General features: G+C 39.7%; 1 protein-coding gene across 2 annotated transcripts in view; it reads right to left on the bottom strand.

Moving 5' to 3' along the window:
- Window positions 1-27,371, bottom strand: part of LOC108696300 (zinc finger protein 511-like) — an 81,653-nt gene that overhangs the window by 13,124 nt on the left and 41,158 nt on the right. For both annotated transcript variants that reach the window (XM_018225550.2, XM_018225551.2), the window contains exons 4-5: window positions 21,076-21,200; window positions 4,208-4,366 (exon numbers count right to left, since the gene is read on the bottom strand). In XM_018225550.2, coding sequence (XP_018081039.1) covers window positions 4,208-4,366; window positions 21,076-21,200 — 284 coding nt within the window. The remainder of the gene's footprint in view (window positions 1-4,207; window positions 4,367-21,075; window positions 21,201-27,371) is intronic.

The following is a 27,371-nucleotide window of genomic DNA, read 5'->3' as shown; positions in this document are numbered from 1 at the left end:
AACTAAAAACCCCTGTTTTGTAAACTTACTTTTGAGACAGGGGCCCAGGGAATGTGCATTAAAACTAGCACTTCCTTTATACTTAAATATACTATTACTTAGCCTTTAGAGTGCTTCCACACCCCTATTTTTATACAATATCCAAGGGGTTGGAGAGCAACATGTTGCTCACAAACTACTGGTTGGGGATTACTGCTATAGGCCAATATCATTAATTAACAGAGACTCTGTTTGGCAGTGTACCTGGTTTTTATACAACCAAAGCTTGCCTCCAAGCCAGGAATTAAAAAAAAAAGGACCTGCTTTGAGGACACTGAGAGCAACATCCAAGGGGTTGGAGAGCAACATGTTGCTCACGAGCTACTGGTTGGGGATTACTGCTATAGGCCAATATCATTAATTAACAGATTAACAGATGTCAAGCTATTGGCCAAAGTCCTAGCAAATAGACAATATAATTTTGCACAAAATAGTCCATCCGGATCAAACAGCCTTTGTCCCAGGACGTCAGATGGATATACAATATCATGGCAGTGGTAAAAGCCCAACAAGAAACATCAGTCACCCTGTCCCTAGATGCCGAAAAAGTGATTGTTTAAAAAAAAAAAAAAAAAGGCTTTAGTAGTTCTCATTTTTATGCAATCATTTTGTTAAACCCACTGAATTAAAGCTAAAAGTCTGCAGTTCAACTGCATCTGAGTTGTTTCATTTAAAATTCATTGTGGTAATGTACAGAACCAAAATTAGAAAAAAGTTGTCTATCCAACAATTTATGGACCTAACTATATATATCCTGCCTAACTTCTAGTTGATCCAGAGGAAGGCAAAAAAATAATAAAAAAAACCATTTGAAGCCTCTCCAATTTGCCCCAGAGGGGGAAAAAAATCCTTCCTGACTCTAAAATGGCAATCGGACTACTCCTTGGATCAACTTGTACAGAGAGCTATCTTTCATAACCTTGTATTCCCACCCTTGCTAAAAAGACTTCCAACCCATTCTTAAAGCTATATAATGTTTTAGCCAGCACAACTGATTCAGAGAGAGAATTCCACATCTTCACAGCTCTCACTGTAAAAAAACCCTTGTGAATATTTAGATGGAACCTCCTTTCTTCTAATTGGAATTAGACCTTGTTTTAGCTGGAAGGACCTAATCGTAAAAAAATAATTATTATTACGATCCCCTTATACTTACCTCCTAACATTTTGGAAATAGAAAGAGGGACAATTTTTTTGTGGCCACGCCCCCTAATGAAAGTGAATTGACCTTTAAGCTGCTAGTCACAGTTTCCACAAGAAACTTGCTTCTCTTAAATTGTTACAATGACATTTGCTTATCGTAATTGTTAAAAAGGTATCCAAGTGTACCTGGTGGCTGTTCTGGGCTCTCTGCCAAACGCCAAGTCAGAAACATTGTATCATTTTGTGGCTGTTCAGTGCAGGAGATCAAAGAGAAAGTCGGGACATTTCAGTAACAAGCCAGGACTACGGGTTGAGCTGTTAAAATCGAATGGAAGCTAGTGTTTACCACTCCATGAGTCAGTAAGGCTGGTAACTTCCAATTTTTTATCTCCTTTATTGAACCACATGGCTTTGCGATATAATTCTTTTTTGGGAGAATTTCTCAGTTAAAGTCGGTGTTAGAGGGGTGTGAAATCAGATTCTGCTCTAGTGTTTAACTCTGCCCTAGCTGTCTCAATAGTAGCCTTGGTCTCATTCCTTACAGCTGAAAACAAGGAGGTGTATATGCCCCTAGTGTAGGCAGTGCTTGCATCCCAGACTCTTTCTTTACCGGGGTTGTCCCCATGTTAGCCTGCCAATATTGGTCAAATAATGGGGTAGATGCTTCCACTACCTTTGGTTTGGAGATTCACTTGGGATGGAGTCTCCACGCCTGTGAAGAGGCCCTATTGTCCCTGTCAAAGTTAACACAAGGGGCAGAGAAATGCACTTTGTTTACTGCCTAGAGGAACTGAGAACTGACCAATATAAGTTCCATCTTGGATAGGTTCAAGGAGAAAATGGTATAGCAAGAGAACTGTTGAAGTTTTCCACCTCCAGGTATTAATGAGATTGCCTCTAGCAATTGAGCAAACTCGCCATAGGGTGAAATCTATCCTTTGTAGTGTTGGGTACCATAAAGATAGCTTTACAGACAAATGTGGGAGTTGTTTTCTTAGGGGGTAGTACCCACTAGGCCAGGGGGCTGTGACTGTCCCTAGGTCATTGATTCAACCACTCAGACACCTCCTCAGGCAAGTCAAAAAACTCTGTCCACCACCTGCAGTTTGGCTGGAAATAGCATGGAATATGTGATGCCCAGATCTCGGTGTTCCCTCTTGGCCCCAATGTAGGCGCTCCAGTTTTTCTGAACTGCAGTTGAGTAGTCCGGATACGGAGAGATTTTTGCCCGGAGTAATGTAGAGTCCCTTTGTTCCTCAACTGCCACAGTGCTGCATCTCCATCTCTCTAATTCAAGAGCTTAATAAGGAAGGGGCGAAGTGGTGCACCTGAGGGCACTGTCTTAGCCGGAACCTGGGGGGCGCGCTCCACTACAAATTGGGCTGAGATGATGTCAGGGCTTAGCCATATTTCCAGAAATGTTTGTGGAGTAGACCCCTCACTGCATTCAGGTAGACCTTGGTTGTATCCACTTACCTGGCTGTGGTATATTGTGAAATCTATTTTTCATACACTACATATATAATTCACAACACTTGGGTCCATCTATATGGGATATGGTAATGGTAGCTAGCAGGCTGCCTATATCTGTGAGTTTGTAGTGGGGTAAGTCCTTCAGATCTTCAATGATTCCACTATGGTGGCTTGCAACGCCATATTAGGGTTGATTGGGTTAGGGTGGTACCACCAATGCAAGAAGTATATTAAGGGTGCCAGGTTATATAGCTGGAAGTTGGGTAGGGTTAGGTCTAGTTCTCTTCAACGTCTCCAAGGTAATTCTGCAGTTCCATATTACAGGAAGAAGCAGGCAGTTAATAATTTAAAAGATAGATTTGGACATACGGATTGGAGTTTTTTCTAGGTGGTATAAATTTAAGTAGACCATCTTAATAAAGTCTATTCTCCAACACAGTGAGGGGAGGTTTGCCCAGACTTGAAGGTCAGATGTACATTTTGAGATTATTAGGGATGCACCAAATCCAGGATTCGATTCAGGCTTTTTCAGCAGGATTTGGCTGAATCCAAGCGCCTGGCAAAACCGAACCCAAAAAATCATGTGACTTTTCGGCACACAAACAAGGTAGTCAAAAAATTTTTAACCGAAAACTGTGCAAGTGATTCTCTGTCCGGTTTGGTATTCAGCTAAATCTTTCAAAATGGATTTGGTTGATTCTTACAATAGTGGATTCGGTGCATCCCTATAGATTATAGGGTCAAGGTTACTCTGTATGTATTGTGAGGGCTCTAGGGGTATATAGAGTCCGAAATATTTAAATCCCAGAACCCACTTTATAGGGAGATTAGAGAGTACTTGTCATATTATGAGGAATAGGAGGAATTTAGCCCAGTTTATTTTAGATTTGAGATGAACCCAAACTGTTCCATGGAGCTAAGTAGGGCATCGGAGTTCTGGGTGCTAAATAGATAAGCAGGTTGTCTGCATGCAAAGATATTTTTTCCATGAGTGGACAGAGGGCTCAAACGCAAAGAGGAAAGGGGATGGTGGGCAGCCCTGACGGGTGCTCTGTCATAAGTGAAATGGGGCAGATATCTGTCCGTTGACCTTCACTTGTGCAGTTGGTTAGTGGTATAGAATCTTAACTGATTTGAGGTCACCCAGATCAAATCTGCAATGGGTCTCCAAAAGGTAGGGCCATTCTATGATGTCAAAGTCACACATTTCTATGAGTTACAGTATATGACAAACGTGTACATTTAAGAAAATCAAATGGTTAAATCCTGTTTGACTACCATGGTATGGCTCCCATCTAGGGACATAAAATAATTTTTAAATCAGTCCTAAATGCTCATCCCTCCTGCAGAACCTCTCAGGTGCCCAATCTATATCAGGTATTTCATCTATAAGTGTGGCCTGATAACTGTAACCATCATCATGATGACAAACCCTTCTTTTATGTTCAATTCCCCCCTGGAAATGTAAGAGCAATGACATGAGTTAAGGTGGGGACATGACCATCATATATCTGGTGAAGTGACTGTATATACAATTAGCTAACAATTTTACCTGTATTTTGTATGTAAGCAAGTTGAAGTTATCTTTTGAGGCATAACGCTATTGGAGGATTTCTCATCAAATTGCACAGCACATATATCCATAGATTCTTCTCCAGTCACAATAGCCATGGTTGCATCCTTCCTTGGAATCGGTTTTTGTTTATTCTCACTGAAGAAAACAGAAAGAAAGCTCAAAAACCAAACAGGGATTTTTGATAAAACACTTTCTAGTGCACTCTACAGCTGAAAAAACAGGAACAGTAACATACAAAAGCAATCTTACTTAAAAAAGTAAAATCTAAACACTGCCTTTTTTCCAACCGTCTATCATAGTTTTATGAAAAAATGAACACTAGAAAAGAACAGATTAAAACACCATAAAATGAGGCATTACAGATATACATATAGGTTAATTGATTAGTCAATAAGGCTCTGTTTTTATCAATCAGCTGCATATAAAATCAGGCCCAGCATAGGGGCATGACACTAGTGCTCACATTACCTAAGTGCTAATATTTCACAAGTGCTAGGAAATGGCAGTTAAACAAGGCATTGAAACGTTTCAAGGAACTGGATTCTCTTCAATCAACCTTTTACCAGCTAAGGTAACAAGAAAATAGATTTGTTTATTACTTCACACTTCAAACACTTTTTATTCTGTATTTGTCCTGTTTGCACTTTCATGCTTCCATAAACATTTTCTGCCACCTCCTCCAAAAAGTCACAAAGGTATAGAAATTTCAAAGTAGAAAAGTATTTGAAGCCACAAACCTTGTGTAAAATCGTTAGCTACAAACAGTAATCTAATTTTGCCAAATCCAGAGAGAAAGTATCATGTAGAGAATGAAGGTTCACTGGAGAGCAGATGTATTCAATTTCTTAAATAGTTTATAGAAGATGCATATAGCACTACATGTTTCGGACCACTTGGGCCCTTCTTCTGGTGCAGTTAACAACATACTCAGTGAAGTTTTAAAGCCAGCATTTCCACCCCACACCAATCAATTATATACCAAACAATTAAATACCAGCTACATCTTCTGGCCAGGTATATGTATTACATTATAATTAGTTTTCAGAAACTACATTTCAGCCTATCCAACAACTCACCTGCATTGTACATATGGTTATGCTAGTTTAGATCAACAATGTATCAATGCTAGGAAAATGTATCCTACCATCTGGTTGTTTACAGTCCAAAAGTAATTGTCCATAAATTGTATCAAAATAACCAGATGATGGTATCTGTCTGTAAAAAAGTGTTACGATTAGTATAAAAATTGTCTCAAGATACAAAACATAACACTAGACGTGTCGCATCTCTCTTCTTCCTTTGACTCTCAACTCTTAATATCTCTGCCGGCTTCTGTCCTAATGTTGCTAACTCTGTCTACTACAGCACACTCCCCACTGCCCTTAATGAGCTTGTAAATGGGTAATTATGCCAAAAGGCGCAGGAATTCTGCTGCAAAGTGCCTTTATTCACCAACACGACATGTTTTGAGTTTAACAGCTCTTTATCAAGTGTGAACAATTTCACAGTGATACAAACTATAAATACTTTAAAGCCCTCCCACCTTCATTTTGATTGGTCAACCAGCAACTGCTGAGAGGAATTACAAGCTTATCTGGCCAAAAAAGTTTAAGTAAGAAATTCTAAAGTTCTTAAAAATCAAGTCCATCCGTGGGCTCAATATCTGGAGACTTTGCAACTTCGAGGTATAGTACAATAATCTACCCTTCCTACCTTCCCAGATCTCGTCAGACCTGTCTATTTTTCTATATTCCTTTTTCTTTTTCTCTATCTACCTTTATACTAAACTCCTTTCATTTCCATACGGATTCATTTTCTCGTTATGGCATTATTCATCTCCATGATATGATGCATATGTGTTGATTGAGCTAATTGAACAGTCATATTCTGTTATGCAGCAGCTACTACTGTCACTTGAATATTCTTCTGCATCATTGTTGTACCTCTTGTCTTTCTTTGGAAATGATGGTTAATAAAAATTTTAAATTAAAAAAAAAAAAAAAAAAAATCAAGTCCATCAATATACCATAGTCCAATATATTTATTCAGTATATGTGCAGTAGTGAAACCCTTCAACATTCCCTATTTCCGAGTTTTCCGTATTTGTGGGCTGTTAAAATTTTAATGTTATTAAATCTTCAAAAGAAAGAAATAAGTCTGAACTTACATGTGATTTCCTTAGCACAATATGCAAGAACAAATGTATTCCTCAGGGACTACTGCACATTGAATAGATATGTTGGACTATGGTATATTGATGGACTTGATTTTTAAGAATTTTGGAATTTCTGGATTTTAATTTTTTTGGCAAGCTAGGCTGGAAAATCCTGGAGCTACAAATCTGCCCTGTGCTCCTATAACATCAGCATTACCCTAGTTAAACAAACATACTTTACTACACTTTCCAAAAAACCTGCACAACTTTTCTCTACCTTTAACACTCTTCTTTCCCCTTCCCCACTCCCTCCGTGCACATCTGTCTCTGCTCAAGATATTACTGTTCACTTCAAAAACAAAATTAACACCATCAGAAGTGACATTACACTACTAAACCCCCCTAGACATTGAACACCCATTCTTCACACTCCCCAGTCTCTACTCCTCCAATCGCTTGGCCTTCGTGACACAGCCCTGTCCTGGTTTTCTTCTTACCTCACTAAACATTTCTTCCGTGTCTCCTACAATGGAGTATCATCTTCTACTCTACCTCTTTCTGTTGGGGTTCCTCGAGGCTCTGTCCTGGGCCCCTTATTATTTTCTCTCTATACTTCCTCTCTCGGCAATCAACTCTTATGTTTTCCAATACCATCTCTATGCTGATGATACTCAGATCTATCTCTCCTAATCTCAATCCAGAGCTCTTAACTCGGGTTTCCTCCTGACTGTCCGTTATCTCTACTTAGATGTCACAATGCTACCTTAAATTAAACCTCTCTAAAACTGAAATGATCATTTTTTCCCCAACAAACACCTGCAACATCCCAGAAGTATCTATCATAGTTAACCATTCCACCATCACCCCGTCTCACCAGGCTCGGTGCCTTGGGATTATCCTACATTCTGCCATGTCCTTCACTGCTCATATCTAGTCATTTATTAAATCATGTCACTTTCACCTAAGAAACATATCCAAAATACGCTAAGGAACATATCCAAAATACGCTCGTTTATCACCCAAGATGCAGCCAAATTTCTTATTCACTCTCTCATCATATCCCGTCTAGACTACCATAAGTCTCAATTAATTGGCCTTCCCTGCCAAAGACTGTCATCTATCCAGTCCATAATGAACACTGCGACCAGGCTTATACGCCTCAGCAACCACTCCTCCTCTGCCATGCCACTCCCTGCTCAGGCTTCCACTGCCTTTCAGAATAATATTCTGAATAATGACCCTGACATTCAAAGCACTTCATAACTCTGCCACACCCTATATCTTTAAACTCATCTCTAGATACTTAGCCAACCGTTTACTATGCTCCTCTACTGACCTGCTGTCCAACTCTTCTCTCATTACCTGCTCACATTCAAGGCTTTGCAAGGGCTGCACCCCTCCTCTAGAATTCTCTGGCACGGTCTGTCCGGCTTTCTGCTTTCAAAGATCTCTTGAAACACACTTTAGAGAGGTCTACCCTCACTCGGTTTAGCTAGCAAACACAATACCCACAGCACTCTTTCCTTAAGTCTGATCTTGCCCACTCCCGCGCTTTGTGTCTCATTCCCTTCCCCTTTAGATTGTAATCGCTTTAGCACAGGGCCTTCCTCACCTTTTGTACCGGTACTGGTCATAATTTAACACTGTATATTTCATATATGTAAGTCATGTGATTTCTTTGTATAAACATATTAATTTTACAGCACTTTGCAATATGTTGAACTCTAAAAAGAAATGTTAATAATAATAATGATCTGTTGTTTTATTAAATCTGATATGATATCTTAAACTCCAAATGTGGCCCCTTCAAACCAAGTTGCAGCTTTTCTGCCCATGTACTGTTATGGGGGCCAATAATGTGATAAAATTGACAAGATGTCAACTGGGCAGGCTTCAAAATCCCACTAGACGAAGAGTGCATCGGCATATTGATGCAGTCCTCATCTGATGGCTTTCCATAGGCCCAATCTGATCATTATCCCTTGCACAATTTAACCTAGCATGTGGGTGGCCAAATTGGTCCCAGGTCTGCTTGTTTGATGATCTCATTAAATGAGCAGATCTGGCTGTGCATGTTCACCTTTAGACTAATTAGCCAGTCATGTGTATCAGGAAATATGTCATGTCAGTAGTGGATTAAAGCATATAACTTTGACACACATCCAGGCATCCTCAAATCTACTGTATGGGATGTGAAAGCATCAACTTCCCTTACAATGAAAAATTTTAAATATGACATGTGCGCTCATTGGACTAGGGTGTTACATAGTAACATAGGTTGAAAAAAAGACACACGTCCATCAAATTCAATCTTTTAACTCTATCTTAATCTGCCTAACTGCTAGTTGATCCAGAGGATGACAAAAAAACCCATTTGAAGTCTCTCCAATTTGCCACAGAGGAGGAAAAAATTCCTTCCTGACTCCCAAGATGGCAATCGGACTAGACCCTGGATTAGCTTGTACTATGAGCGATCTTTCATAGCCCTGTATTCCCTCACTAAAAAGCCATCCAACCCCTTCTTAAAGCTATCTAATGTATCAGTCTGTACGACTGATTCAGAGAGAGAATTCCCCATCTTCACAGCTCTCACTATAAAAAGAACCGTTCCGAATATTTTCAGTGTCAGCTGAAAAGACCTACTGATAAAGCATTAGAGAGATCATTATATGATCCCCTTATATATTTATACATAGTTATATCAACCCTTAAGCGCGTCTTCTCCAGCATGAACAACCCCAATTTGAACAGTCTTTCCTCATAGCTAAGATTTTCCATACTTTTACCACCATAGTTGCCATTCTCTGTACCCTCTCTAATTCAATAATGTCCTGTTTGAGTGCTTGAGTGCTGGGGACTAAAACTTACATGACTTTACATTTATCAACATTGAATATCATTTGCCACTTAGCTGCCCAGATTGCCAGTTTGTCAAGATCCTGTTGCAAGGATGTTGCATCCTGTATGGAATTAATTGGGCTGCATAGTTTTGTGTCATCTGCAAACATAGATACATTACTTACAATGCCCTCCCCTAAGTCATTAATGAACAAGCTTAATAAATGTAGACCCAATACTGAGCCCTGAGGGACTCCATTTCGAACCCTACTCCAAGTAGAGAATGTACCATCAATAACGACCAGTTTCCTATCCATGTGACTTCATTAAGCTCAACATACCTTTGGCAAATTGAGAATAGATCATATCTACTGCTCCCCCACTGTCTAGAATCTTACTCACCTCATCATTAGAAGCAATCAAATTAATCTGACACAACCTGTCCTTCCTAAAACCATGCAGATTACTGCTCATAATGCCATTTACTAGGACAAAGTTTTGAATGTGATCCCTTAATAAGCCTTCAAATAATTTGCCCACCACAGATATCAAACTTACTGGCCTGTAATTGCCAGGCTGAGATCGTAATACTTTTAAATATTGGAATGACATCAAATTTCCTCCAATCCATAGGTACCATACCAGATGAAAGTGAATCTGAGAAAATCAGAAATAGGGGCCGGTCTAAAACTGAACTAAGCTCTCTTAGAACCCGGGGGTGTATGCCATCGGCCCCTGGCGCCTTTTTTTCATTAATTTTTATTAAAGTGTTATGAATCATATCCTGAGTCAGCCACTAACTAGATTGAGCTCAGCCAACAGTGAAGCTATTAAATGAGCCTGGGAACACTGACTCCTCTATTGTATACACTGAAGAAAACACCTGATTTAGAACATTTGCGTTTTCTGTGTGTTACAACCATATTGGTACCATTATTTAAAGGAACAACACTTTCAACCCTCATCTTTTTACTATTAATATACAAAAAAAAGTTTGTCTTCTGGATTGGTGTTTTACAAGATTTATTATAGTGTTTATATTCATTAAATGCTGCTTCTGTCCCCACAGACTAGTAGTTTTTAAATACCTCTCTTCTTTCCTATTAACTTCTTTCCTTCTATATTAAGCCACATAGGTTCTTAGTGCTTCTACAGTGCTTCCTTAAGAAAGTGTTAAGGGTAATCTTTAATACAGAATGGAAGGAGTAGCTACCTTCCTCCTCTTTGGTTGCCAATCCAGGAGGGGAGTCATTTTTTTCTTGACAGCCTGAGGAGGCTTAAGGCAGAAAGACTGGAAAGTCAGGACCATAAAGTCATAAAATCTTAGAGGGAGGTGGGGAAATGAACCTAGTGAATGAGGACTTGTAGTAAGTGACAGCGCAACACCTTTTATAACATGTAAAGAGTTTGAGATAGACAGAGTACCTAAAATTGGCAGTGCTATGCTCCAATGAGTAATGGTAGCATGGGCTAGCTCGACGGGAGACACCAGCCAGAGTAGGATTCTATTCCCATAGAAATACCACTAAATATAAGTAACTCTTGGGCTCTGGGCTGACAGCTATGGTGGGATTGCCCTATTAAAGGAACTTATCCTAATTGCATATGTGTGTTGTGTATTTTATAGATATAACCAAGTATCCGTATAGTGTTCTGAAATGAAGAGTCCACAATTTACTACAGCCAGGTAAAATGATGCAACCAAGGTTCCCAGAGATGAAACGATTTAATCAGATTATCCAGCCCAGAGACAGCAAGCAAATTATGCAGAGATCTTTCAAAATGTGCCCACAGGTTATGCATCCTTCCTTCTCTCTCTCCCTCTTCCCAATCCTTCTCTTTTTCTCTCCATCTGCTTCCCTTCTTCTTCAGCCAAAAACCGGTTCCAATGTTATACTGTTTCTATGCCATTGACCAAAATGGGGAATGGTTCTGATTGGCTGATGACAGGTTAAACAGGAAAACCAGCTACTTTCTTTAGATTTCCCTTTTACCAATAACAACTGTACAAACAGTACTCTTTGAAATGTAAAAGACCCTCTCCAGATGGTTTCTCAGGGTATGTCCCACCTATTTAACAAAGCATCCTATCTTATTTTTGCATTTTATTACAAGACAGGATGGGTCATAAAAACTCAGGACATATACTAGTTAAATGGGGGTTAATTACAATCCTTTGAAGTATGCAGGAAATAAGAAATGTGTATTCATATATACATACAGTAGGTCTACATATATTACTACAAAGTGATGTAACCCTTTTCGACACCCCTTTATCGGTGTTACACTCCAAGTGTGGCGCTTACCTGATGGCTCGGGACAAACCTGAGTCACTCCGCAGTGATATGGGTAGAGACTGGGTACCTGGTACTTACCAACGGAGTGCCTCCACCTAGTGGGATCCAGGAATGCACCTACGGATGGCCCCATTAGGAATACAGTAATAACACACACACACCGTATTGGTTAACTTAAATATCAGTTTATCTAAAATAAATGGGCACCTAATACATGCAGCACTCCTAACTGGTGGCAATAGGGCCTCACTAAGTAGCTCTACTAGCGCAAAGTTGTCTAGCTAACTAAAAAGACAAAGTCCTTTTATGTCCTTTAATAAACAATCTGTTTATCTTCAGCACTCTTTAGGGTACTGTCCCTTTAAACAGGATACTCACAAATCCTCTTTGGATACTTTACTTTAGTGCTCTCTTCAGGCAAATCCAGCACATTCAGTCATACAGTGCGACTACCAGCCCCTTTGGATGCTCAGATAGGAATCTCCTGCTGGTTGTTCCTCCAGAATGTATACCTTTCACATTCTCTGTCTTTCCAGGCACAGTATCTGGCTTCCCTGTGCCAGCCCAATCCAAATGAATGCTCTTTGCAGCCTCTCAGCTCTCTTGGCCCACCAGCAGCTCTCTGGCCTCTTTCTCTGTCCACCATGCAGCTCCCTATGCCAGGCTCTCTTATTTTGCCAGTCTCTGTGACTTCCTCTTCCTGCCACTCACTAGCTGTTGTGTCACTTTCTGTTGCACTGAGATCACTGAACAGCTGGTTGCTAGGTAACAGCTTACAGCACACAGACACAGGCTCTGTGCTTCTGCCCTTACAAGGATAAGAGCAAAGAGTTTGCACAAATTCACTACAGTGATAAATCAGCATAAGCCATCTGGATGAAATGTTGCAAGATATATATGCCAGTGTACTAAGTACATTATTTGGCTGTTCTTGTGCCGCAATAAATCTGAGTAATGGTAGCATGAAGTTCAAATTTGAGCGTATGAAAGAGAGAGAGAGTGTGCATAGGAGAATCTTTAGCTTATAAGTCAGTAGTATGGTTTGCTCTTATCCATTGACTAATAATTGATGGCCTTTTTCCCTCTGATGAGTCACTTGATAATATCAGGCCCTGACTGGAATTCAAAATAGACCCTTGCATTTTAAGTACACAGCTCTTCTGGCCTTTTTTCCAGAATCTACAGATTGCCAGTAAAGGCCTGCTCACTAAAGGACAAACAACAATTCTGTCTGCTGGAATGATTGCATTCTGAAAATGCAGTACGTTACGACCGGGCCCAACTGAAAATGCAGAAGGGATATTTATATGAGATAACTTTCCAGTTCCTAGAGGAGGAGACTTGGACCATGAGTTCTACTTTTCAGGCAAGCAACCGCAGGCTTACATATTATAAAGGCTCCAAGGACACGTTTTACAGTAACATCAACAACAGCTAAAGATCCAACAAAGGAACTTCAGGATGTCTAAGTAAATGTCTTTGCATTTCTATCTGAAACTAAAGTAGAAACAATAGTGGATGTTTATTAGTTTGGCACACCATAAACAGTTAAGAAGGGCTGGGTGCTCACTGCATGGAAGCTACCTGTTAGTCCCTATAATATTAAAAACAGAAAAAAGTGAAAGGAACACGGAATACCAGCATAAAAAAATATATATTTTATTTCATTCTTCGTCAGGGGCACATGCAAAAAATACAAATCCATCCACACTATCATACTAGTAAAGGGTAATAAATCCCCACTCCCCCTGAATTTGTTTGGAAATGACTGTCAATGTTCATTTCTCCACGTACAAGTAATCAATAAACATTTTCTTTTAAAACAACATCAATGTCTTTGTTATCTGAGGGGTCTGATAAAACTCCAGGACACTTGCAACTGGCAGCTTGTCAATTTCCCCTTTACTGACTTTGATTAACTTTAATAGAGTGCTTATCAAGCCATGCTGAAGCACTTTAACACATCTTAGCTCTTCTAACATGTGTTGGTTGTTCACTGCATCTTCTGCAGGGTTCAGTGCAATTTTGTCATATAATCCATTATTGCATTTGTATTGGAGTCTGTGCGTGAAGTACCTATTGTAGCCTGAGGGGTAAAGGGAACAATTAGACTAGCCAGAGGTTTTTTTTTTTGCTACTAGTTGTTTTGGCAAATAGAAGAATTCCAAAAAGGGACCCAAGCTAAAATTAAGGGGTTACTAGACTCTTCTTTGACACTTTTGAACTTAACCATCAGGTTTTGCTTTGCCACTATGGTGAGGCCTGTAGACGTGGCTGTTGTAGCATGTCCAAGTGGTATTGCATATGCACTGCATACAGCTGTCGGTTGTGGCCCTTAAAGGAATTGTTCAGTGTAAAAATAAAAACTGGGTAAATAGATAGGCTGTGCAAAATAAAAAATGTTTCTAATATAGTTAGTTAGGCAAAAATGTAATGTATAAAGACTGGAGTGACTGGATATGTAATATAACAGCTACAACACTACTTCCTGCTTTTCAGCTCTCTTGGTTTACACTGACTGGTTACCCTGGCTACCAGGCAGTAACCAATCAGAGACTTGAAGGGGGGCCACATGGGTCATATCTGTTGCTTTTGAATCTGAGCTGAATGCTGAGAATCAATTGCAAACTCACTGAACAGAAATGTACCATGTGGCCCCCCTTCAAGTCGCTGACTAACTCAGAGTTATAGAGCTGAAAAGCAGGAAGTTGGATTCTGGCTATTTTATTAGATATCTGTTCACTCCAGCCTTTATACATTACATTTTTGGCTAACTAACTATATTAGAAACATTTTTTATTTTGCACAGTCTATCTATTTATACAGTTTTTAGTTTCACACTGAACTATTCCTTTAAGGTTCATCTTAGGGTGGCAACACAGGAAGAGAATGAAAGAGCAGAGAGGATAGGAAACCCCCAAAAGAGGTACCAGAGTGCCAAAAAACAGAAAAAATAGGGAACATGGGTGATGAAGATGGGCACCCAGTTAACTGTATGTAAGCACAATTAATACTCACACTTGGAGAGGCAGAGAGCCAGAAGCCTTGGGGGTTTTGGGATGGCTGAAGGGGAGAATTGTATCATACCAAAATCTTATGTATGCTACAAAATTATAGACAGCAAGTGGGAGGATGAAAGGAGTGACACTGATTGCTATTTCAGAGGCATAAATGCAAGAAAAGGCAATATAATATAATTGGAAGCTGAGATTTTAAATACATTTATAACAGATATGATTCTTTAATTAAAAAAAAAAAATTAATATTGGTTTCCTGCCATCTGGTTTCCTGCCATCTTCCAAATGCAGTGTTACGTGAAAATAAAAAAATATGCACACAGAAAGAGAAAGATGTGGAAATTAAAAGAGGAATTTTGAACTACTCAGTTATTGTGACCTGACAAGGAAAGCAGAAGATAGTTGAAGTTGTTACCTGAACTGGATATGGAGGAGATAATGGGAGGCCTTAACCTCTGCATACAAAAACTCTGTGTGCCATTTTATAAGAAAATGCAGAGCTTATACTACTTCCCTAAGAAACTATATCAGTTAAAAATATGGAAAATAAACCTCTATCCAAAAACAAATTCAGAGTCAGATATAAAACATAATCGATTGGGATGCATAACATAAATTGAAATATACAGATGAGTTAGGAGAAATCACTAACCTCTGGGCAACAACAGGACTACAAAGATATCCTCAAGAATAATTAAATGTGGCAAAATGCTATTAATCAATTAATTAGTTAATTTCTATCTTTATGTTTAATGAATTGTTCAATGTAAAAGTAAAAACTGGGTAAATAGATAGGCTGTGCAAAATAAAAAATGTTCTCAATATAGTTAGTTAGCCAAAAATGTTATCTATAAAGGATGGCATGACCAGATGTCTAACATAATAACCAGAATCCAACTTTCTGCTTTGCAGCTTTCTTGTTGGTTACCATTCAGTAACCAACCAGTGACTTGAAGGGAGGGGGCGGTTTCTCATTTAGTCAATAAAGATTGGACTGAAGCTTCTCTGCAGAGAGAAAACCGGGTTGAATTTTGTTTCCGACATGGGATAGTTTCATCATCATTTTGCCTAATAACAGACAGGCACTGGCTTAATATATTTCCAAGAGATGAGAAAGTTGCATAATTTTGCCTAATAATAGACAGGGGCTGGCAAGTTGCTTCCAGGGAAGTAGTATAATACTATTGATCTACCAATTGTTATGTAACTGTGTAACATAGTGATGTGATAACATAAAATAGGGACAAATATAGGATGCACAAATGTGGCTTATGGATGCTTATGGTTATCAGACCTAAAAAAATAATTAGGTGACGCATATTGATTAATTAGCAAGCAAATGTCAATCTCTTCCTCTTGATATTTCATATATGTAATGTTTTTCTAATACACTATTTAAAATGTTGTTTTTAAGTTAAATTAATTTTATTCAAAAATAATTTAAAAAAGGCAAAGCTGCCAATATTTTTTGCCAAATTTTTAAATTGTACAGCAGTGTATGAATCTATGACTTCAATAGATATCTAGGTAACCCTACCAAGGTTTAGATTAATAGGCCACTAGATGTAACCTTTTTCCTAACAGTGTAAAAATAGAAATTGGGTAAATTGACATCCTGCGTAAAAGAATATTTCAAATATAATTAAGGCAAAAATTTAATCTGTAAAGGCTGAAGTGAACGGATGTCTAACATAATAGCCAGAACCATACTTCCTGCTTTTCAACTCTCTAACTCTGACTTAGTCAGCGACTTTAAGGGACATAACAAGGGACATAAGTGAGTTTGCTTTTGATCCTCAGCATTCAGGTCAGATTCAAAAGGAAATGCTTACAACCCATATGGCCCTCCCTCAAGTCACTGATTGCTTACTGCCTTGGTGGAAACCAAGAGAGCTGCAAAGCAGAAAGTAGTGTTCTGGTTATGTTAGACACCCAGTCACATTTTTTGCTAGCTAACTAATTATATTGAGAATATTTTCTTATATTGCACAGCCAATCTATTTATCCAGTTTTTGTTTTTACATTGAAAATCTGTATCGCTCCTGTCTTGGCTATGATCCGGAAGGGAGGAAAACCTAATGCTTAGCCCCCTCATGCTCTGGAGGCCTTTCAGTCCCTGAAAGATTTGTTTGCTTCTGCTCCTGTCCTCCGACATCCTGACCTTCTGCAACCCTTCTTCATTGAAGTAGATGCTTCCGATGTCAGGGCTGGGGCTATTCTCTCTCAGACACCCTTGTGCCTACTATTCTTTCCTGTGGTGCAAAATTACTAGGTCGGGAATCATGAGCTTCTGGCAGTTAAACTTGCACTCGAGGAATGGCGACACTTCCTGGAAGGAGCACCTCATCTCGTCACCATTTTTACTGATCACAAAAACTTGGAATTCATCCAGACTCTCAAGAGAATGAATCCTCGTCAAGCTCGGTGGGCACCCTTCTTCACACAATTAAATTTTGTCCTTCATACCGCCCTAGCTCCAGAAATCGGAAGGCAGATGCCCTATCCAGAAGCATTGTGCCTGAGGGTCGCCTCAGTGAAGATCAGGAACCTAGTGTTCCCCCCACGAAAATTATTGCTTCCTTGTTCCCTTAACTGGCCAGCCAGATAATAGCAGTACAGTCCTCTGCTCCTGGTGATAGCCCCATAGGTATGGTATATGTTGCGCATTCCCATCCTTCAGCAAAGCCATTGTTCCAAGCAAGCCAGACATCTGGGCACCCAAAAGTGTGTCCAAGTTCTGATACTCTTTATGTAAAAACCTGGGTATCGCTCTCCAATTCGCATCTGCCTCAATCCAACGGGGCAGCTGAGTGAACCAAGCACTGGAACAGTTCCTGAGAAGTCATGTATCCCTCTGTCAGGACGATTGGGCCAATCTACTCCCCTGGGCAGAATTTTCTCATAACAACGCTTGTCATGCCTCCACTAGTAGATCGCCCTTCTTGGGCAACATCCGCAAGCCTTCCCCCAAGACTTCCTCTTGTTGGATGTTCCAGCAGCCGATGAACATTAAGCCCACATGTCAGCCATTTGGTAGGCTACCAAAGCCAATTTGGAGAAGAGTTCCTTGGCCTATAAGAGTTATGCTGATCGCAGACAGAAATCTTCTCCTTTATATAAGGTTGGCATTCTACAAGAAACCTTCATCTTAGAGTTCCTTCTCTCAAATTGGGTCGAAAATGTGTTGGTCCATTCCCCATTGTGAAGATTGTTAATCCTGTGGCTGTCAGACTTCATCTTCCCCCTGATATGCGAATCCCTAATGTGGTCCATGTGTCTCTGGTGAAACTGGCAATCCTTAATCGCTGTTTCTATTACTGTGAATGGTATGCAAGAATACGAGGTAGAGAAGATTTTGGACTCAAGAATCTCTAAGGGGGGGGGGGTTTCTATAATTCCATCAAATGGAAGGGTTTCAGTCCCGAGGAGTGCTCCTGGATAAAACAGGCAATGTCCATGCTCCTCGATAGGTACTGGAATTCTACAATTTCCACGGAAACCAAGATGTGGTGGTCCAGTGGCTCTCTGAGGGAGGGGGTACTGTCAGGAGTGACAATGGCGCTCCCATCTCCATCTGTGCATCGCCCATAGTCGCCACGTGCCACATGGGTATCGGCGTGGGGCCTCGTTGCCAGCGCGATGATGTCATGCATCCAGCGTCAAGGTCACAGGTTCAATGCCCAATTATAGGAATTGCTGCTTGTGTTTCTGGGTGTTCTTTAATTAGTTCCTGATTTATTCCTGGACTTTTGACCTTGCCTGCACTTATTTCATACTTGCCACCTGCCTATTGATCTACTACCTTAATTCTGACAACGACTACTCTTGATCCTTATTGGTTACCGCATACTTGAACTTTGTCCTGAAGCTTCCTCCTCGGTTCAGACTTCTCCACTAGCAGCTGATAGGCCCCTGACATTTTTTAAGTGGCACATTTTATTAGTAAATTTCTTCTTTGTTGTATCCTCATATTTGCACAAAATTTGTAAGAGCTCAATAGAACTGAACCTTCAATACTCCTGTTTGCTTTGGCATTAAATAGTATCTTAAATGTCATACCCCATTTGTCAGACCTCTTGGGATGATTACGTTTTCAATGTATTTATCATAGGATAACTTGTTCCTCATGGATTACATAGTAACATAGTAAATTTGGTTGAAAAGACACATAACAGCTCAGAGGAGCAGAGGCAACACTCTGTGTACCCTTAGATTTATTAACACTGAAGCTCACCAGCCACTTGGCTATTTCCAATCCTGCTGCAAGAATTCCAAATCCTGGATAGAATTAATTGGGATAAATAGTTTAGTCATTAATTCATGACAAATTAATGACAACATTTAAAAAATTAAATAAAAGTGGACCCAGTAAAGAACACAGTGGCAAACCATTGACATCCACCCTCTTTAAATCATATTCCTTTAGTTAGCTTCCTATTCATGTACTAACAACATTACTAAGGCAAACATTCCTTAGTTTAGAAAGCAGTCATTTATGCTTTGGCAGAATTCTAAGAGATCACATCTACTGCAACCCCATTGTCCTACTTCTTTGTTCAGATTTGTGGGACATGACCTATCCTTCATAAAGCCATTGTCACGGTCGGCACCCAACACCAGAACAAATGCCAAGCACCCTGGTTTCGGCTCGTGCTTCACCTGTAGTGTGACCACCTTTGGCCTCGGGAGGAGCCCTCAGCTACTTGGATGCTACCAGGACTTAAACGAGAGGTGCAAGGCTAGAGGTTCTGGATAGACAGAGGGGCACGACTGTTAGCAAAGTCTTTGGGGCAGAAGGTCATGGTGCAAGGTGTTAGACAGAATCATAGTCGGAACAGGACAGGTCGAGGCAGACAGAAAGTGAGCATAAACAGATCAGGCCGGGTCTGGGCAGGCAGAGTTCAAAGCGTGGGCAGGCAGGCAAGGGTCAAACCAGGAAGTCAATCAGAAGGGTTAAGCAGAAGAGGTAGTCGGTATTCAGGCAAGGGTCAGGATCCAGAAGTCGGAATAGTCAAAAGCCAGGCAGGGGTCAACACAGGAATCAAACAGCTTCAAAACAGGTTAGCAAAAGCTCAGATAGCACCAGGAACAAACTCCTATAATGGGCAGTGAAAAACTACATAATACCCCTTTAAGTACTTTTGAATTTGGTGCCCTTGCATGCGCCTATAAATACAACAGAGGCGCGCCACGCACGCCCTTAGTTACCAGGCGCACGGAGAAGACGGACGCGTGGCGGGCGTCCCTGCCGTCCCCCCACTAGACCACCAGGGTAAGTCGTTACAGCCATGCTGATTACTACTTATACTGCCATTCCCAAAGAACATAATCTTGAATATGACCTCTTAACAAACCTTACCCATCTAAATATTTCAGGCTGAAATCATAATCCTTTTTTAAATATTGGAATTACATCAGCTTTCCTCCAATCCAAAGATATCACACTAGATGAAAATGGGTCTGAAATCAGAAAAAATGGCCTGTCTTAAACGAACTAAGCTCTCTAAATATCCGAGGGTGTATTGCATCTGGCCCCCTGGTGCCTTGTTCACATTAGTTCTAAGCAAACATTTATGTATCATATCATGTGTCTACCACTGACTTTTTATCTGAATTCATTGTTATTTTTAAACTGGCTCAACTCACTTACTGTGTTGTGTTATGTTATACACAGCTGTATATTATATAATAGCTGTATCCCTAGAAACACAGCTACATAAAGGAGAAATCCAAAATACTGAAATTTGGGAAGAAAGATAAGGGGTTGTGTAAATGAACATTGTACTTACCGATTCGCCCACATCCTGTTTATGTATATTCTTTAGATATCAATCTAACATACAGCTACAGTAGGATTGCCACCTTTTGTCGAAAAAAAATACTGGCCTTCCTATATATTTATCTTTTTTCCCTATTAATAACATAGGGATCAGCCATCATTTTTACAAGCCAGGCCTGTAAAATACCAGCCAGGTGGCAACCCTAAGGTACAGTCAGTAAACAACTTATTATAACATACCCAAGAACACAGAGAAAAGTAAACTCACAATCATACACATTTTCTATTTTTAAATGTAAAAATCTAGAATTTTTTAAAATCTAAAATAAGGGGCAGAGCTCACTTTTTTTAGAGACACTTGTGGTTCCTGCTGAAGATAGTTATGCATTAGCCCTTTAAGGGTAATGGCAGTGTTTTGATCACTGCTAAGTTTTCTGACAGAACATTGCTACCTGAGCAGGTTACTTCCTGTTCACTTGAATGGAAAGCAGTGTGAGTTGCCTAGTAGCCAATCAAATGCTCTCTTTGTTATGGGAAAATATAAAAAAAAAAAAAAAAAAACTCTCACAAACTCTCAGGCAGTAGTCAACAATGTTAAATTGTGTATATTGTATGGCTATAAATACCCATATATGCCACTATACAAGAACCAGTTATTTTTTATTTTTAACATTCAACTGAAAAGTGTGTATTACAAAAAGAATCTTTGACTTGGAGATTTATTTAGCTGATGTTTGAATCTAAAAATAATTACTTACCTTTTTACATTTTTGGTTCTGTCAAAGCAAAGATCAGATGGGTAAAAGTGCATTTTGATCAAGTGAGTTTTCCGCTCCATGTCAGTTTTGAAATTTTCCATACAGCCTTCCACCAAGCACTGGTACTGGGGTAAAAAAATATTAATACATGTAGAGGTGTTCATGAAAATATATTGGCAGCACAGTGGAATTGATCTGGAAGGCTCTTTCAGGATTGAACAACAAGTGAGGTCCATAGATAGGACACCTCTGCATGCAAAATGTTTATTTTTAAATTTTATTAATTGACATTAATAATGAGAGTTACATAACATGAAAAACATAAGAAGGGCAGATAGACCTTTACAAGAGCTGAAACATTTCGGAAGCAAGGCAAGAAAAAAAGGTGTACACATGAGAGAGTTACAGCTGAAGTTCGTCATAATCATTATAGACTATTGTAGTTCCGCATTACTCTGCAGTGTGTTGAGGGAATGCTTATCCAGTCAGAGGGCTCAGATTTTATGAAATTCAGTGGGGACCCCTCTTTTAATGTACACTTAGGGGCACATTTACTTAGGGTCGAATATCGAGGGTTAATTAACGTCTAATTAAAATCGTCTACCGTCTAAGTAAAATCCTTCGACTTCGAATATCGAAGTTGAAGGATTTAGCGCTATTCGTTCGATCGAATGAATAATTGTTCGATCGAACGATTAAATCCTTTGAACCGAACGATTCGAAGGACTTTAATCCATTGATTGAACCATTTTCCTTCGATCAGAAATTGGCTAGAAAGCCTATGGGGACCTTCCCCATAGGCTAACATTGATGCTCGGTAGGTTCATCCCACCAGGTCTCAGTGATACCAATTATATCATATTTTAGAGCATGCAATTGTATTAATGAAACTTGGGGATTCTGTCAGCAGTTTCAAACATACAGGGTCAGCAACCCCCTTCCCCCAGAGCTGCTTTAGAAAGACATTGCTATGTGTGTTGAGAACTATGGCAGTCAGCACTCAGTGTGGGCAGCCATGATGGCACATGCATGTTCAAATCAAAGAAATGTCCTTGAATGTAGGACATTCACATTTAATATCCATATGTGAGTCACTTTAGATTCTGTCTGCATGGATATATGGGGCAAAATACAGCCAGAATATGCTATTGTGTAATTTTCTGTCAGAATTCTGACTCTGTGATCCAGTTTCAGGTAATTGCCTAATTAAGGGCCTTACATACGTCTGCTTTCTCCTATACCCTTTGTTGTATAATTGCGCTCCTTGCCATGAGCCTCCTGAGGTACCAAGAAAAAGCACCCTGAATATGATTGCCAGGCGTCCACTGAAGAGTTTGATGCCCATTTTGCATATGTTTACCAAAGTATCTGGCATTTAGAGACCCAATATGAAGTTAGCGCATCCAAATTGTAAAGTACTTTACTTCAGCTACTGAAAAATCAACACATTTACTGCATTTTTTGTGGGGTGAAAACACCAAAAAATATGTTTACCCCCCAAAACCATATATTTTTGTACAGTACACATTCTGCTGAATCTAAATTGGGTACCCATGTCTTTCTTCTCCAAACTTTCTGCAAACCTTACCAAAAATGTGTTGGTTTTGGTGAAATTTGCCTCAACGCTTTCCAGCATCATATAACCCATGTATCATTACATACCGAGAAAAATAACCCTAAATATGATTAACAGGCGTCCTCCAAACAGTTTGCTTACCAAAGTATCTGTCATTTAGAGGCCCCAAAATGAAGTTAGCGCATACAAATAGTCCTCTGGGTAAGTTCAGCCAATGAAAAATCAACACATTGACTGCATTTTTTGTGGGGTAAAAACACAGAAATATATGATTACCCCCCAAAACCTTAGAATCGAACAATTCGAAGGATTTTAATCCATCGATTGAACGATTTTCCTTCGATCAGAAATTAGCTAGAAAGCCTATGGGGACCTTCCCCATAGGCTAAGATTGATGCTCGGTAGGTTTAGGTGGCGAAGTAGGGGGTCGAAGTTTTTTTTAAAGAGACAGTACTTCGACTATCGAATGGTCGAATGGTCGAATAGTCGAACGATTTTTAGTTTGAATCGTTCAATTTGAAGTCGTAGTTGAAGGTCGAAGTAGCCAAAAAAATACTTCGAAATTCGAAGTTTTTTTTATTCTATTCCTTCACTCGAGCTAAGTTAATGTGCCCCTAATTGTTCAACTCTACAAAATTACTGCATTACATGTTGCCAGTTAGAGCCATGTGGGAGGAGCTAGGTTCCTCCAATTCTGCATAATTAGCCTTTTTGCCAACAGTAATGCTTTTTGAAGAAAGAGACACTGGTGTTATCCAGTTTGAGGGCTTGAAACACAAGCAAAATATATATTTTGGATGTTCTATGGAATGTAACCTGCAATACTATTTCCAGTGTGTTCTAGGATTTTCCCCCAGTATTGCATGATCTTATTGCAGCTCCATATCATATGTATGAAAAGTCCCTTCTCTGAGGTACACCTAGTACAGACATCTGGGGTATCTGTGTTAATGTAGTGAAGCCTGACTTGAGTGTAATAAGCTCTGTGAAAGATGTATAGTTGGATTAGGTGTAGCCTATTGTTAGGAGATACCAGCTGGATGGATTTTTCCAATCCTCATCCTTAAAGAAACAGTTTAGTGTAAAAATAAAAACTGTTTTCAATATAGTTATTTAGCCAAACATGTAGTCTATAAAGGCTGGAGTGACTGGATGTCTAACATAACAGAATACAACTTCCGGCTTTTCAGTTCTCTAATTCTGAGCTAGTCAGCCACATGGGACATAACTTTTCAGTGAGTCTGTAACTGATCCTTATTAATCAGCTCAGATTCAAAAGCAAACAGTTTGACCCATGTGCCCTCCCCCTCAAGTTACTGCCTGGTAACTAGGAATGCACCAAATCCACTTTTTTGGATTCGGCCGAACCCCCGAAACCTTCATGAAAGATTCGGCCGAATACCAAACCGAATCCTCATTTGCATATGCAAATTAGGGGTGGGAAGGGGAAAACTTTTTTTACTTCCTTGTTTTGTGACAAAAAGTCATGCGATTTCCCTCCCGCCCCTAATTTGCATATGCAAATTAGGATCCGGTTTGGCTGGGCAGAAGGATTCGGCCGAATCCTTCTGAAAAAGCCCGAATCACGAACCGAATTCTGGATTCGGTGCATCCCTACTGGTAACCATCAGTGGAAACCAAGAGAGCTGCAAAGCAGGAAGTAATTTTCTGTTCTGAGGGACAGGTTTGTCATATTGCCTAAATCTCCCAGAGTAGTAATACAATATATAGGCCATACCTGTATAGGATTTACTCTTTATTCAGCATAAATATTTAAAAAGTAGGCATACAGACCGATTGATGCTCCGCCTTACGAGTTTCGTGCCCACAGGCACTTATTCATAGGCACAGGCACTTATTCATAGAATGCCTATGAATAAGTGCCTGTGGGCATGAAATGCGGAGCATCAATTGGTCTGTATGCCTACTTTTTAAATATTTATGCTGAATAAAGAGTAAATTTTTTAACTTTGAGAGAATGATTTGGAATATATTTTTTTTTTTTGGACTTGACTTATGTGCCCTTTTGAGCTGGGGGCTATATTCCAGCGTTTTTGGCCCCTTTTTCGACAGGCTTTTATAGATTGCAGCAGCTGACTAATAGTTTTGCATACCTGTATAGGACCTAACTTGGCGATAAGAGGTTATTCTTGGTTGTTCCAAAGGGGTGTTAGCAGATCTATTACTGAGGGTATAATGGCTTATTGGATTGGTATTAAACCCTGTCAAGTGGAGGACTCGGTTTGCATTTCTACCCAGGTACCCAAACTGAGCTGCCAGACAGTAAAGCTAAGGGGCCGAGGGTCACTAACTTCGAGTGAAGGATTCGAAGTAAAAAAACTTTTTTTTGGGCTACTTCGACCATCGAATGGGCTACTTCGACTACGACTTCGAATCGAAGGATTCTAACTAAAAATCGCTCGACTATTCGACCATTCGATAGTCGAAGTACTGTCTCTTTAAAAAAAACTTTGACCCCCTAGTTCGCCATATAAAAGCTGCCGAAGTCAATGTTAGCCTAGGGGGAAGGTCCCCATAGGCTTGGCTAACTTTTTTTGATCGAAGGATATTCCTTCGATCGTTGGATTTAAATCCTTCGATTCGAAGGATTTAATCGTTCGATCGAAGGATTTAATCGTTCGATCAAAGGAATAATCCTTCGATCGTATGATCGTACAATTTGCGCTAAATACTTCGACTTCGATATTCGAAGTCGAAGGATTTCAATTCCCAGTCGAATATCGAGGGTTAATTAACCCTCGATATTCGACCCTTAGTGAATCAGCCCCTAAATGTCTAGAAGGGCCAGCGCAGCTTTGACTTTGGGCTCATTAGTTTTTCCAGCTTTAGCCTAGGTCTGGAGTGGGCCCATATTAACGGACGTTTTGATAGCAGGATTTCGGAATCCATACAAGTGCGTGCTGGAGGCCATAGAAAAGTTAACATAGTATAAGCATTATTATAAGGTATTTCCGGCCTGCAGGACTGACAAGGAGATTAGGCCATGACTTCAGTTTGTTAATTATCAATCTATAAATGGGTCTAAATTTAGGGTTAAATACTGCTAATGCATATCGGTTATCTTGATCCCGAGGTAAGTGAATTCTAATACCACCTTAAAGAGGAAAGTGGTCCACAGAGTTAAAATTGTTAATTACCAGGCTTGATATTTTGCCAAACTCTGGCAAGATGTTCAAAGCATTAGATACTGATTTCCCTTTATCACCTAGGTATTGATATTAGCACATACAGAGTAACTTGACCATAGCAATATATTTTGGGCCAAATTTTGATATGGCCATTGCGCTGTATCAAATGCCTTGGCAATATCCAAGGCAATTATTGTCCGTTGGCCCTGGTTGTCATGAGTGAGACAGAGAGGTTGGCATACAGTCTGGGAATGTTTAAAGCTCTGGATTTATCAATTTGGTCCTCGTGGGGGAGGAGTAGGCATTCTGCTCTCCCCTCATTGCTGCTTTAAAGGGATACTGTCATGGGAAAAAAATGTTTTTTCAAAATGAATCAGTTAATAGTGCTGCTCTAGCAGAATTCTGCACTGAAATCCATTTCTCAAAAGAGCAAACAGATTTTGCTTTATTCAATTTTGAAATCTGACATGGGGCTAGACATATTGTCAATTTCCCAGCTGCCATGTGACTTGTGCTCTGATAAACTTCAATCACTCTTTACTGCTGTACTGCAAGTTGGAATGATATCACTCCCCCCCCAGCAGCCAAACAAAAGAACAATGGGAAGGTAACCAGATAGCAGCTTCCTGGTAGATCTAAGAACACCACTTAATAGTTAAAACCCATGTCCCACTGAGACACATTCAGTTACATTGAGAAGGAAAAACAGGAGCCTGCCAGAAAGCATTTCTCTCCTAAAGTGCAGGCACACGTCACATGACCAGGGGCAGCTGGGAAACTGACAAAATGTCTAGCCCCATGTCAGATTTAAAAATTGAATATAAAAAAAATTGATTTCAGTGCAGAAGTCTGCTGGAGTAGCACTATTAACTGGTGCATTTTGAAAAAAACATGTTTTCCGATGACAGTATCCCTTTAAGGGGCCAAATATAAACCATCCTTTGAGTGGGGCCGCTATACTATACACAGCTTTGCCAATTGAAATGGAAAGTGTTGGAGGTAGTTCCAAAACCAGTAAGCGCTGGGTATTGGAATAAAAAACGACTCCAAAGGGAAGCCAGGTGGATTAAGCGCTTAGATATTGTCATACCTCATGGGATGAATGATCAATACAGTTTAAGTTGCTTTTTGTAACAAAAGTCGTGTTAATCTTCTTGTATATTGCTTTTTTCTTTTTATGCAGATATTAAGACTATAAAGATTTAAGCCAGTTATACATGGTCTTATACAGATCTCCTGACGTAAATGTGGTATGGGTGAGTTACAGGAGATAAATTACTAAAATATATGCTGGTGTAAATATTGTACTATAATCCGCATTATATATGCTGGGTCACAAAGGGAGTGTTGAAAAATTGGGACATATTAGACTTTGGGTATTTCTGTATCCCTTTGAGCATAGGATGCCTTGCCCTTACACGCTTGGTTCAGGTTTCTTTACCTGGGACAGGCATTATGTGCAGTGTCTCATCGTCAAGTAGGCCAGGTTTTAGTTAGACAGTAGCCTGCCAAAAGTGAATTTTTTGATACCTTCTGTTCTTTTTAGAAAATTGTTTCATTGTTTCTATATT

The sequence above is a fragment of the Xenopus laevis genome, chromosome 7L (assembly GCF_017654675.1).
Source record: "Xenopus laevis strain J_2021 chromosome 7L, Xenopus_laevis_v10.1, whole genome shotgun sequence".
NCBI lineage: Eukaryota > Metazoa > Chordata > Amphibia > Anura > Pipidae > Xenopus > Xenopus laevis.
Note: the sequence above shows the minus strand (reverse complement) of the source record. Positions and strands in the feature narration are given on the sequence as shown.